The sequence below is a fragment of the Rhinolophus sinicus genome, chromosome 3 (genome assembly GCF_057876585.1).
Source record: "Rhinolophus sinicus isolate RSI-liver-muscle chromosome 3, RSI-T2T, whole genome shotgun sequence".
Classification (NCBI taxonomy): Eukaryota; Metazoa; Chordata; class Mammalia; order Chiroptera; family Rhinolophidae; genus Rhinolophus; species Rhinolophus sinicus.
Genome location: NC_142503.1, coordinates 103,860,162 through 103,874,399, shown reverse-complemented (window position 1 = coordinate 103,874,399; position 14,238 = coordinate 103,860,162). Strand labels below are relative to the sequence as shown.

The window sequence follows — 14,238 nt, the reverse complement described above, 5'->3', positions numbered from 1 at the left end:
TCTTAAAAGTCAGAAATAGGGCTGTGAAGCTGCCTAGACCCTCACGTGAAGTCATACGGTTTGTACCACCTGAGGCAAGAGACAAACTAAACTTGATATGTGTGCTAATTGCAATACAGTAGAGCATCGTTTACAATGGAAAACCTGTTATTCCTACTTAATTATAATAGACTCAATTTGCTGTGTATCGATTTTCATTTTTTTTTATTAAGTTCTACAATGCATTCAGTGAAATGTGTAAAGTACATTAGCTTTAAAGGTCTGTTTGTTTTACTAACCACCCAGGTCAAGGCATAGGACTTGGCCAGTGCCCAGAAGGTTCATCCTGTGCCCCTTCCCAGACAGTGTCCATCTCATCTCTGTTACCTGTCGTAACTTCTGTCACCATCAACTAGTTTTGCCTCTTCTTGAACTTTATTTAAATGGGATCACGTAACATGTATTCTTTTTATGAGTATCTGCTTCAGTTAGCTTAATGTCTTTGAGATAAGTGCATGTTGTCAAATACATCTGTGTTTTTTAGGTTTAGTTTTTGTTATTGCTATACAGTATTTCATTCCTCTCCTAATAATAGACATTCAGAGTTTTTTGATTTGTTTGTTTTTGGCTACTGTGGAAAAAGCTACCAAGAATATTCCTGTATGTGTCTTTTGGTAGGCATGCACTGTTTCTTTTGGGTATATACTCAGAAGTGAGATTTTTAGCTTTTATAATAGGTAGAGCCAAGTGGTTTTCCAAAGTAATTGTCCCTCCATCCCTCCTAGTTATGTATGACTGCTCTAGTTCTTGCCCACACTTGTAACACTATCTTTTTAAATTTTAGCCATTAGGTGGGTATGTAGGAATATCTCATTGTGGTTTTAATTTGCAGTTCTCTACTGGGTAATGATGTCAAACACCTTTCTGTTAGCCATATGGATATTCCTTTTTATGAAGTACCCATTCAAGACACTTGCCCGTTCTTAAAATTTTGTTACGTTGTTTGTTAATTAACTTGGTAAGAATTATTTAAATATTCTGATATGAGTCTTTTGTTAGGTATATGTATCACAACTATTTCCCCCAATGTTTGGCTTCCCTTTTCACTTTCAATGAGTTCAGTGATTTCCCTTTTCATTTTCAATCATTTATGATTATTGCTATTTAAGAAATCTTTTCTTACCCCAAGGTTGTATTTATTTTTAAGTCAGATCACAGAGAATTTTTGGAGAATGTTGTGTGTCTCCTAGTGAATAAATTGACTGCCCCCATCCTTTCTCCACGATGAAGTAGAAAAGCAAGCACTACTTTAGTATTCTAGGTAGGAAATTGAACACAAAAGCTGTAGAATACGATCTGTTTTAAACTGAACGCATAAGAGATCAGAGCTCAAGTTCATACTGAAATAATTTCCTAGTCTCATTAAAAAGAAAAATGAAATGATTTGTCAAGTTTTGATAGTTAATAAAGCAAAGTATATAATAGACAGGAGTAAATTACTGATAATTATTGATTTGAACTTAAAAAAATGTTTTTGAACTCTGTGAATGTACACTTATAGATGGTGGGGGGCAGAGGAGGGAGGGGGAAAGATGTATGAAGCTGATGGTGTAGGGCCGTATGGGCCATTGTAAGGTTTTTGGCTTTTATTTTAAGATAGAGCCAGGAGAGGATTTAGAGCACAGCAGTGACATGGTCAGGCGGGGTTTGCTCTGACTGTTGGTGTTAAAAGGAGACTAGGTAGGAGCAGGGAGATTGGGAATCTTACAACAGTCCTGGTGCGAGGCGATGGTCGTTTGCTCCAGGATGGTAGTGGAGGAGGCAGTGAGACATGGTTGGATTGGATGTGTTTTCAAGGTAGAGTCAGAATTATGTATTATATATGGGGTAGAAGAGAAAGAGATGGGCCAAAGATGATTCTGAGATCATTTTGACCTTTCATTGTGATTAGATGAATTCAAATGATAGTGAATATTATATTTATTTTTAATGACCACAAGTTTGGGCAAAGATTTATTATAAAGATGTTAACATCGGGCCGACCCGGTGGCTCAGGCGGTTAGAGCTCCGTGCTCCTAACTCCGAAGGCTGCCGGTTCGATTCCCACATGGGCCAGTGGGCTCTCAACCACAAGGTTGCCAGTTCAATTCCTCGAGTCCCGCAAGGGATGGTGGGCTCTGCCCCCTGCAACTAAGATTGAACACGGCACCTTGAGCTGAGCTGCCTCCCGGATGGCTCAGTTGTTGGTTGGAGCGCAGGCTCTCAACCACAAGGTTGCCAGTTCAATTCCTCGACTCCCGCAAGGGATGGTGGGCAGCGCCCCCTGCAACTAAAATTGAACACGGCACCCTGAGCTGAGCTGCCGCTGAGCTCCCGGATGGCTCAGTTGGTTGGAGCCTGTCCTCTCAACCACAAGGTTGCCGGTTCGACTCCCGCAAGGGATGGTGGGCTGTGCCCCCTGCAACTAGCAACGGCAACTGGACCTGGAGCTGAGCTGCGCCCTCCACAACTAAGACTGAAAGAACAACTTGAAGCTGAACAGAACCCTCCACAACTAAGACTGAAAGGACAACAATTTGACCATTGTTCCCCAATAAAAGTCCTGAAAAAAAAAAAAAAAAAAAAAGATGTTAACATCACATTGTCATAACCTACCATTCAAATGCCCAACAGTCGGAGAAGGTGGGATGCAATACAGCCATTTAAAAGATTTGTGAATTACTTAAATGCATTGAAAAATGCCTATAATAATGTTAGTGAAAAAAACTAAGGTATAAAATTATATGTAGTAAGTCCTCTACTTAAAATGATATATTTACCAAAAAAATACAGAGAGAGAAAAGGTCCATATTTATAAAAATGTTGAATGGCTATTCCTCCCAAGTGACAGTTACAGGTGTTTTTTATTTCCTTTTTTTATGCTTGTGTATACTTGGTATGTTGAGAGAAAATAAACCTTTTTAAAGAAATTTTATTACTCTTAAATTGAAGCATAATATTGTCGATATACTCAAGGTTCATAAGGCATGGTTTAGTACCTGGCATACTTAAAAAAATCAAAAAAATCACAGCTCTCTAGTTATTTCATTTGTAAAAACAGAGGATTATCCCAAAACACAGGGATGGTTAAATGCATCTGATGTGGTGCTCGCAATGTATATAGACTTTCAGTTGAAGTCATTTTGTCTGCCTTCCCTGTGAGAGTTGGCATAATAACTGTTTTCAGCATAAGTGATGACAACGGTCTTTGTCAAGACAATTAGCTTATTAATGGCCAGGATGACATTTGCCTTCTTGAGAATGCTTAATTCTCAAGGATGGGAAATCACTTTCTTTTTCTTCCGTATCACCAGATAAACTATGGCCTAATAACTAATACCTAATAACCTGGGCCTAATAGCTGACCTTTGTTCTCACCAGTCCTGGTGGGCCAAGCAAGGGTTAGACTAGGCTACTTAGGCTAGAGTCAGATGTAAGAAGTCATTAGGGTTTGTCACACAGGAAAAACATTATGGGTAATAGAAGTAAGATGTGTTTGGGAATCAGGGCATTTGACTTGGGGTCTGGTTCTTTCCTTTTTTTCTAATTGATGTAAATTTCACGTAATATTCACCATTTTAACTGTTTTAAAGTATAGAATTCAGTGGCTTTTAGTATGTTCATAATGTGCAACCATCTCTACTATCCAATTCCGGAACATTCTCACCACTCCCAAAGGAAATCTCATCTCCATTAGTCACTTCCCATTCCCTCCTCCCCATAGTCCCTGACAACCACTCATCTGTTTTCTGTCTGCACAGATTTGCTCATTCTGGATATTTCATTTAAATGGAGTCATACAATATGTGATGTTTTGCTTCTGGCTTCTTTCACCTAACATAACATTTTCACAGTTCATCCATGTTGTAGCATGGATGAATAAAGAATACTTTGTTCTTTTTTGTAGCTAAATAATATTCCATTATATGGATATTTCATATTTTGTTTTTCCATTCATCAGTTCTTGAATATTTGGGTTATTTCCACTTTTTGTGGAAACGTATGTTGTTATATGACCATTTGTTGGCAAGTTTTCTATTGAACATTTGTTTTTACGTCTCTTGGATATGTGTACCTAGGAACGGAATTGGTGGATCATATGGTAATTTTGTGTTTAACTTTTTGAGGAATCGCCAAATACACTATTTTTAGACCTCAGTTCCAACATTGGTGAAATGTGGAGGTTTAACTCATTTAAAAAATACTTATTGAACACTTTTCTACAGGCCAGGCAGTCTGCCGGACACATGGGATCCATTCATGGAGCTTATTGCTTAGTTGGAGACAGGGGAGCAGGAAGACAGATATTAAACAAATGATTATACAGATAATGTTTTAATGCAAGTTATGACAAATTCTCTAAAGGAGAGGTGTATGAGGTACCCTGAGAACTAAGAAAGGGGTGTCTACATCTAGACTGGGATGAAGAATTGTCAGAAACGGCCTCCTTGAGTACCACTGCATTTTAATTGAATGAAATAAAATAATAATAATAGTAATTGCATCTAATATTTATTGAGTGCTTACTATTTGCCAGGCACCGGTCTAGTCTCCCAACTCTTTCTACTGTCCATTTTACAGATGAGTAAGCTGAAAAATGGAGAAGTCAAAGAACTTACCCTCAGTTCATAGCGAGAAAGTTGTAAAGCCAGTATTCAAACCTAGGCTGTCCTACCTCAGAGCCCCACCATGACATTCTTCCCCTTCCTTTCCTAGTAAAAGCCTCCAAGGAAGGGTGCTGCTTACTATTTTGTAAGGATACAGATGTGACAGGAGTACGCTGAAAGCGGTACAGGCCGGAGGGGTTGGGGTGGTCTTGTGGAAGGAGAACCGTGTGATAAGCTCAAAAATTAGATGAGGCCAGATTGTACAAAACTTTCTTGTTCATTTTAAAGATTTTAATGAGGTTGGACTATGTGCATGTTTGATACAGTTCTTACTGACTTTGTTACTGCTTAATCTTTTTCTGCTTTAACACCATTTTCTTAAAACATACTCACTTTACCATTAAAACTAATGAAACTTGAGCTTCAGGGTTCTTCATTTTCACGGGTTCCTCTGTTTTCTAGAAATTGTTGTGAATTATAGTGTGTTCTAGGTGGACAAGAGAAGCCAGGTTGCAGTTAGTAAGCATTTCTTATAAATTAACAAGAGATCTCAGGAGAGCTTAGAAGAGGGCCCTCAAAATTATATATAGCAAAACCTGGATCCATTTTTTAACATCTGTAAGATCTCTTATTTCACACACTGATTTTGGGGAAGGGGTCTGAGGGAAGCTGGCTGAGACTTACGGTCTTAAGGCAAGATATCAGAAGACTCTGATATCTGATATCAGAGGGGCCAAAATTTCAATAGTTGGTAAGTCATTAGATAATTATACAAACTGTGTAAAATTTCAATAGTTGGTAAGTCATTAGATCATAATACAAACTGTGTAAAAATAGAATATTTAGAGTGTAAGAAATATGGGAAAATGCCTACCAAAATGAAACTATAGAAACTTTGAAATTACTGTTTTGATTACTACAGTTACATTTGTGGATAGTCTATGTGCATTTTAATATTTTTAATTTAGGGCAGTTTTTTAGCTATAGCATTGAAATTTTATAAGTGTGGGAAATACTCTTGGCTGAAACCTTCCTAAGAAACTATTTTTATTCTTGCTTTCAGGCGCCTGATCACAGATTCAAAAGTTAAATTAAAGTATCAGCATTTAATAACAAATAGCTTTGTAGAGGTAAGTGATTTCTCTTAAGTTTTCCTTCTTTTAATAAAAAGAATTGTTTATTAATAAAAATATTAGTTTTTGTCATGTTAAAATACTCTTGACAATAAGCTACACCTTTATAAACGTGGGTGATGGACTTTATTTATGAAGCATACTAAACACCTTTATTCTCAGGAATGTGACAAAGCAATAAGTAGATATCTCTTCATAAATCTTAAACTTTGATAATAAAATTATTTTTATAGTCTTCTTTCTTTATCCCTCGCAGAGAATTATAGCTGATGGTTGTTATTTTTTTTTAAAGTTTATTGGGGTGACAGTTGTTAGTAAAGTTACATAGATTTCAGGTGTTGTAGCTGATTATTAATTATGTCATATTTAATTATGTTTGGCACTCTAACTCCACTAGGTCTCTGCTTGTTTTAGCTTCCATTACCAGTAAACTTTGTTAATAAAGAATGCAATAATTACGTTTTTAGGAGATGTCTTTCTTTTATCAGAACAGAGATCTGCAAACCATGGCCTGCCTGACTTTCTAAATAAAGCTATCTTGGGACATGCTCCTTTGTTCTGTCCTGCTTTGTGCTACAGCGGCAGAGCTGAGTAGTTGGTAGAGAGGCCAGTGAGCATGCAAAGCCAGAAACCTTCACTGTCGGGCTCTTCACGGAAGTTTGCCAGCCCCTGCATGGGAGCGTCAGTGTAACGTGATATTTTAACTCTAGAAAGTAATTTTCATTTCTATTAGAGGTAGTATATTTTAGGAATAGTAGTTTTTTTCAATGATCAGTAAACTTGAATTCTGCTACAGTGTTGATCCATGTTTCCTTCCATAACAAAATGCTTTAAAAGTTCTACTTCCTTGTGGAGCATATCTTGTTTTCCTGCATCTTTGAAAATTGCCCTGAGATAGAGCCATAAACAAATTGATATTTGTTAATGATCACATAATGGGTAATTGTTTAAAAAGTTTCTCAGTGGGATTTTGAGCATAGAACAAGAAACACTTATATATTTTATATATAAAACCAAGTCTTCATGGGATCTATAACCTTGGAAAAACAGTACATCCAAAAGCATTGCTGTAGAAGACTAAGTAATGATGGCAGGTTTTTATGTGCTTGTGTCACCAACCCCCCTTTGGCCCTTGCACTGGGAAAGCAATATAAATAATTGCTTGGTGTGCTAGGAAATCTGGAATGGTGATTTAATTTACTGTCATTTTTTACTTTCTAACTTGTGTTTCAGTGCAATCGGCTGTTAAAGTGGTGTCCCGCCCCAGATTGCCACCATGTTGTTAAAGTCCAATATCCTGATGCGAAACCAGTTCGCTGCAAATGTGGGCGCCAGTTCTGGTGAGCAAATGATTTCCAACATTGGAATAGTGCACAGAGCTTTTATGTTTATTCATGGTAGAATAATAGTAGAAACATTTTTTTTTACCTCAGGTAGGGATGTGGGTGGTATTGATATAAAGTATTGTGTATTTCTTTTAAATAAGAATTGGATTTAGAAATCACATCTGAAATAATTTTCTTCTTTCCTTGTTGCTGTAACTTTTGGATATATTTTCTTAGGGGAAAGAGTGCAGCTGTAATCACATTTTCTTGTTGTGTGCCAGTGGAACTTAAATGGAAGCTAACTTGGAGATCTGGGACCGAGAACTCAGTTATTCTCATTTCTGATTGACTTATTTTGTCAAATTATATTTGGTTCCTTTATGACTCTTGCTCTGTTTTCAAGTTATCTCTTACTTGAAACGAGGCCTTTTTTTTTTTAAGCTTTCTTAGTTCAAGTTTAATCTTATTTCTAGAAAGAAAATGTGCAGATAAATTTGGAAAGATAAAACATGGTTGATTAGATATGTTTTTTAACTAACAGTTTTCCTATGGCTCCTCTGGCCCCAGCTTTCTCGGTAACCTGGGTTCTTGGAGTTCTATTGCATATTCTTCAGCCTTTGAATTCTAGATTTCGACTTACCGGAGAATTTCCAATAATCTCACATATTAGAAAGTTAAGATAATCCTTTGTGGCTCTTTTAGGAATGAGAAGCCAGTCAAGCCAAGGGGCTCTGAACTAGCAGACAGACATTTTATTGGTATTCCGTACCATCTTCTCCAAATAGCTGTAGAATTAGACTTACACATCATTCGTATTAATATTTCCAAAAAGAGCAGGTAAACTCACAGACATTAAATATGTGTAAAATACATGCTGTTTTGGTAATTATTAAACAATACATTGTTGTTTCAGAGTTTACCAGGTAGACAGAGGGTGGAGTCTGATTCCATACCTACCTTTAAATGTATTTCCGGTGTGAAATAACTCGAATACAGACTAAAGCATAGAGAATAGCAGCAATGAGTACTTATGTAGCTATAACCCAGCTTAATCAAAATCAGTATTTTGTTTGCTTTTATTAAGAAATAAAACAGATACATTTGCAACCCCTTGGTTCCCTTCTCCATCCATCCCATTCCTCGTCTTCTTTTCCAGAAGTAGCCATTATCCTGACTTCATTTAAATTGATAGCACTTTGTTCCTCTCATGTGCAAAGAATTTTTGGCATTCCTAACTTACTTTATTAGCTAATTTATTAGCCATTCCATGGTTACTTTTTCATAAACATTTGTGTTTGTTTATTCTCAGTTTATACTTTTTAAACAAATATGTATACCATGTACTTAGAAAACAGAAAGGCATTAGCAATTAGTGTATTTTTAGAGAATATTTGGTCACACTCTTGTTTTATACCTTATTTGGTACAGTTTATCTCTATTAGACTGAGGTTCATTTTTCTGTATCATGCAAAGATGTGGCCTGTTTGCTTTTCTCAAATTGTGTACTGTGCATTCGTACTAAATTATTACCCCACAAAGTGAGACACTTGAGACATTAAGTGCACGATTTAACATATGCTGAGTGGTTGAAATTTAAGTTCAAATTAGTGAAAATGATTTTAATTTGGCTTCAGTTAGAGAATGGTTGTAGCAAGGAACCATACATATTAAAAATGATCAGAAAAAATACAGATGTAACTAAACTGATTTTTTTTCCTTAACAGTTTGTAGCTGTTTAGATCGTCATTTATTACGAAATTGTCATCAAAGCATGCCTTCATGCTTACAGTCATTCTGCATTCACACGCGTACACCGGTACACGCTGGTCCTGACACTAAATTCTAAATGATTTACTGTAGAATAAAATAGAGATGGTTCCTGCCCATATATTTGCCAGTCACCAAAAACTGGTGAAAATATTGAGGAACTATAAAGCATGAAACGGTTTGTTTGTTTGTTTACATACTTACAGTAAGTAGGACTTAATTCTTTTAACTCTTGTGTCACTTAACAGCTTTAACTGTGGAGAAAATTGGCATGATCCAGTTAAATGTAAGGTAAGTTTGTCTGGCATTTTCATTTGTAAATATTGTGGTAGAGCACTTCTAAGGCTTGGTGACTGAGAACCACAGCCCACAAGGTGATCATTACAAGTATTCAGGGAGGATTCCTTAGGAATAAGCCAGCTCCTGACATAATCAGGATAAACAAGCATGGTTAAGTCAGCTCCCTCGCCAGGCTTTGTAATTAGCTAAGGGAAGTGACACACCTTGGAGCTGGGCTTCTCATCAAACTCCAGGTTCCCCGTTCAGCTTCAGCCAGCGAAGGTCCTCCTTTGGTTGATTTTGTATAAACTGAACATGAGAATTACAGGATTTCCTTGATTTTAAAAGGAAGTAAACCCAGTGATAATGCTGTCCTTTGGCTTTTATATTTAAGCTTCACTGCATTTAAGTGTTGAAGTAATTTGCTGTCCTCCTTCTTAAGTCTTCTGTTGTACCCTAACAGTTGTTGTTTTCAAACAGTGGTTGAAGAAGTGGATTAAAAAGTGTGATGATGACAGTGAAACCTCTAACTGGATTGCAGCCAACACAAAGGTTGGTATTTTCCTTCAGTGAACTCTTGGTAATGAGGAGCTGATAAGGATAGGTGCATCAGCATTAGCAAGAGCAGTAAGTTTACCTGGTTATGGACCTTGTTTTCCCTTAAATGATTAAGGTTTGTTTTGGTTTTTTTCCCGGAATAATTGCCTATTAATGAATTTTCTTTATTTTAGTGTTTGAATTTATTTTACTGAATACTATACTGTAATATGCACAGTACTCTGGAAGTTTTCCTTTTTGGAAAAACAGTTTCCTATAGAAGAAAAGGCTGATAATTTTTCTACCCTGGCATTTGATATAATAATGCCCTTTCATACAGTTCTTGGCTACTTTTTAGCATACAAATGTAGAGTTTACGCCACCTAGCTTGGTTTTACTAGTCTAATTTGCATCTCTGCTTTTAAAAATCCCCAGTGTTTAACTTTTAAGGAATCATTCTTTTGAGCAGCATTCAGTCAGAATAACTGAGTAACTTTATTATGTAAATCTTGAACATGTTAAACTTCTATAATATGATTTATTAAGAGACTTGACTCTTGAGAAATAGAAGTTTGGGGGTAATGTGGGTATCCCTTGGTTTTTTTGTTTTTAATTTTTTGAAGGGCATTGCTCAGGATACTAGATTCAAAATTCAAACTTTTTATGACCATTAAGACTTTTTTAACACTAGACAAATATCTTACAAATGTAAATAATCTTGAGCACCCTTGTTTTCTATCACTAAGTAATAAGCAGGCATTTGAATCCCAGATATATACTAGCCAATCTCTTAATAGGAAATTGTATAAATATCCAATTTTTATTTAATTCAGTCTTAACATTTCATCCATATAGGAAGTGACTTGGGTAATGAATGATAGGGTTATTCATGGACTATTCATTTTTAGTATTGTCTTTCACATGTGAAGATGGTGCTTTAAATAATACTGAGTTGTTTGACCAGTGTTAGTTACAGCTTTGTACTATTCCATCATTCAATTACAAGACAGTAACAATACGGAGTGCTTAAATGATGAAGACTAACACACAGTTTCACACCATTCCTACCCTGCTCTACCCTAAAAGATTAAAAAATACGTATTCATTTCTCTCTTCAGAAAGCATTAGCAGTAAAACAGTCACATAGTCCTGTCACATAGTACAAATGCCCACGTCTTTGAGCAGTGTGTGGTTGAAATTAAGTAATATTTTTGTGCTCTCTAAAGCCATCATGATAAACATTAGTCATGTCATTCATGAAAACCTTACTATAATGTCAGAAAGTGGTTACTTTTGTTATCTTAAAAAATTTCCAACCAAGCCATCTTTTTTGAAAATTGAAGATTTCCCTGCCAGTTAAAGCCCCAGAATCCTTAAATATGCTTTGCTAAACCTAGTATTTAGAACAGGGCGGCTGTATTTCACTAAGTAGTTTCATTAAACTCTGGCCTTCTTTCTGCATCTAGAGAAGTCCCCAAATACTCTAAACCCCAAGATGTTTAATAGGGGGTATGGAGGCTTGGATATATTTGACTTTGTTTAGAAGGTAGATTGTTGAGGAAGAATGGCAATTTGTAATAACTAATTTATCTACTTGGTAGTTTTGAAGTGAAACTGAAGAGATTTTCTCTTGGGAGGTGTCAGAATCTTTTATTTATTATTATTAGCTCCTTAAACACATTTACAGATTGTCGATGGTATCCTAACATACCGAGAGCTACTACTATTTGGTTAATTACCGTGTTTCCCCGAAAATTAGACCTAGCTGGACAATCAGCTCTAATGCGTCTTTTGGAGCAAAAATTAATATAACACCCAGTAGTATATTATATTATAGTATAGTACAGTACAGTACAATACAATACAATACAGTAAAATAAGACCGGGTTTTATATTTATTTTTGCTCTAAAAGGCGCATTAGAGCTGATTGCCTGGCTAGGTCTAATTTTGGGGGAAACACGGTATAACCAAGAAATGTGGAATGAAACAGATATTTTAGGCCTTGAACTTGCTTCTTTGGGGAAACATAAAACATATGTGAGTCATTTCAAAAATTTGATTCAAAATGTGTGATTAAAAATTCCCATGTTGACTTATTTAAAATGACCGTAGCTGATGGGCATTGCAGTCTGTTTCACAAAGGCTGAATTGTACAAATAATATAATGGGTGCTGCTCCCCCCTTGTGGGAGTTATAGACATCAAACAAATATAGCAAAAATATAAGCTTTATATCTTATTTATAATTTTATTAAAAATAATAAGTTTGATTTTTTTGAAAGAAAAAAACAGTAGGCCTTCAGGGTAATAACTTTGACCATTAGCAACCAAGAAAACAGGCGGGGGATAAAAACGTGATCTCTGTAGCACAGTTGTAAATGGACCACAATGAAAAGAATTTAAAACAAGAGTTTTGGCAGAAGAAAGTTGAAAAATTCAATAACCCCAAAAAGAATTTACCAGTCCCACTTGCCTGACTCTTGAGACCAAATTGCTTAGGTTTGAATCCTGACTCTACCATTTGCTACCTGTGTGACCTTGGACTAGTAGTTACTTTGTTATTTTTCTCTCCCTTAGTTTATTCATCTGACCAGTAGAAATAGGAGTAGCACCACTGTAAGGATTATGAGTTAATGCATATAAAACACTGAGAACAGTGTGAGATACAGAAAGTACGTAATTATTTCTAGATGACACTAGAGAATATATTTACATGAACAAAATATTTTACCTCCCATAAAAACTATTATTACTATGTGTATGGTTAAAAGCGCTTAAAATGTTTTTGTACTCCAATCCCACTAAAACAAATCCTTAAGTTGTTGTATAACTTAAAAGCCAGTAAAGCCAGTAATGATGATAACATCTCATTTTCAGTAGTACTTATTAAGTGTTTGACACTGTTCTAAGTGTTTTACATGTATTAATCCCATTAAATGTGGTATTTAAAAATAAACCAAATCTAGAACTGGCTTCTCCTCGGTGGTAGTAATACAACCTAGTGTAGCATTGACACCAACTTTATAGTTTCTCTTCATAGGAATGTCCCAAATGCCATGTCACAATTGAGAAGGATGGCGGTTGTAATCACATGGTCTGTCGTAACCAGAACTGTAAAGCAGAGTTTTGCTGGGTGTGTCTTGGCCCTTGGGAACCACATGGATCTGCCTGGTAGGTTGGGGAAATGAAGGGAAGAATATGTTCACATAAGTATGTGCTCTATGCCGCGTATCATGAATAAGGTTTCTACCTCATGGAAGTCACCATCTAACTTGGGTGCTAGCTAAATGAATACACACACTGTGTGATCAGTGTTAGAAGTAGATACAAGATATCCAGAGAGAGGGATTAATTGGGCATATTTCACAGAGGAGGTAATAACTGAGATGAATTAAGGAGGACTCAGAGTTCATTTGTTGAAAAAGTGTTAGGAAAAACATTCAGGTCAAAAGGAGCAGCATGAACAAATGGGGGATGATCGGAACGTTCGTGACTTATTCAGAGGAGAGTTGCATTGTCTAATATGTCTCCCTACGCAATAGTTGAAAACAAAGAGACTGTTGACAGAACCCAGAGTGCAGTTGTGTTTTACTTACCCTGCCCACTATCAGACAACAAATTTGTCCCAAACTTTGAAAATTGGAAAGTTGCCCAACACAGTCCAGACTTTTAGCTTCTCTTTGAAATAGGAACAGGCCTGCAGTTTCTGCTTGGCAGAAATCACCTGGACTTGATTAGTCTTTTCAGTGGGGCCTTTACTTTCTAGTTTGATATGTCTCTCCAAGATTGAATGGTATTCGCATGTATCACGCTGACACTAACCACATTTAGTAGCGATATATACCTTTGCTCCATGCATCAATTTGGGAAAATGCAAGTTACAGTGAGGGTTCCTTGAATTTTGAGAAAAACGGGAGCGTGCACATGTCTTGGTAAAAGTGAAATATTTCTGAGTCTTATAATATGCAAAAGGCCTGTTTCACTAATTTAAGTTACCAGCCTGTTTCCTATTGGCATTTGAGTTTGTGGCCCCTCATAAGTTGTAGGAAATAGGAAAAAAGATAACGTGCACTGGGACCTAAGTAGTTTGGACATTATCAGAAGGATTTTAAGGGAGTGACATGATTGAAGGCTCTGTATTATGTTCTTTACGTACATTGTCTCATAATTGTGGCTGCTTTGTAGAGAGTGGATGGGAGGGGAAGAAACTGCAGGTTCAGGACAGGATGAGGAGGGTACTTAACACAAGGGCAAGTCTTCCCTTTTAGTTTCATTGAAACTTTCATTAGTTAGGAATAATTTGAGAGATTACTTGTCTGAAATGAATTCTGAACTAGGTAAAAACTAATTGGTTAAGTGGAAGTACAGAAAGTGATTTTGCCACTGTCAGAGTCAAGGAAGGGTATTTGGATTTTAGCCAGACAGGTATTCTGGATTTTACGGAGGCAAATTGGAGGATTAGGGTTCCCAGAAATTAAATCCACTCTATTTAAACAAGCAAAGTGAAGGAGAGGGAGTGGGGCAGAAGAGTTATTAAAGCGATATATTTTTGTGTGTAAGATGATCTCTGAT

General features: G+C 36.4%; 1 protein-coding gene across 2 annotated transcripts in view; it reads left to right on the top strand.

The window, feature by feature from the left end:
- ARIH1 (ariadne RBR E3 ubiquitin protein ligase 1) overlaps window positions 1–14,238 on the top strand; it is a 103,432-nt gene that overhangs the window by 76,621 nt on the left and 12,573 nt on the right. For both annotated transcript variants that reach the window (XM_019735959.3, XM_088796849.1), the window contains 5 exons: window positions 5,689–5,755; window positions 6,992–7,098; window positions 9,099–9,141; window positions 9,610–9,681; window positions 12,707–12,837. In XM_019735959.3, coding sequence (XP_019591518.1) covers window positions 5,689–5,755; window positions 6,992–7,098; window positions 9,099–9,141; window positions 9,610–9,681; window positions 12,707–12,837 — 420 coding nt within the window. The remainder of the gene's footprint in view (window positions 1–5,688; window positions 5,756–6,991; window positions 7,099–9,098; window positions 9,142–9,609; window positions 9,682–12,706; window positions 12,838–14,238) is intronic.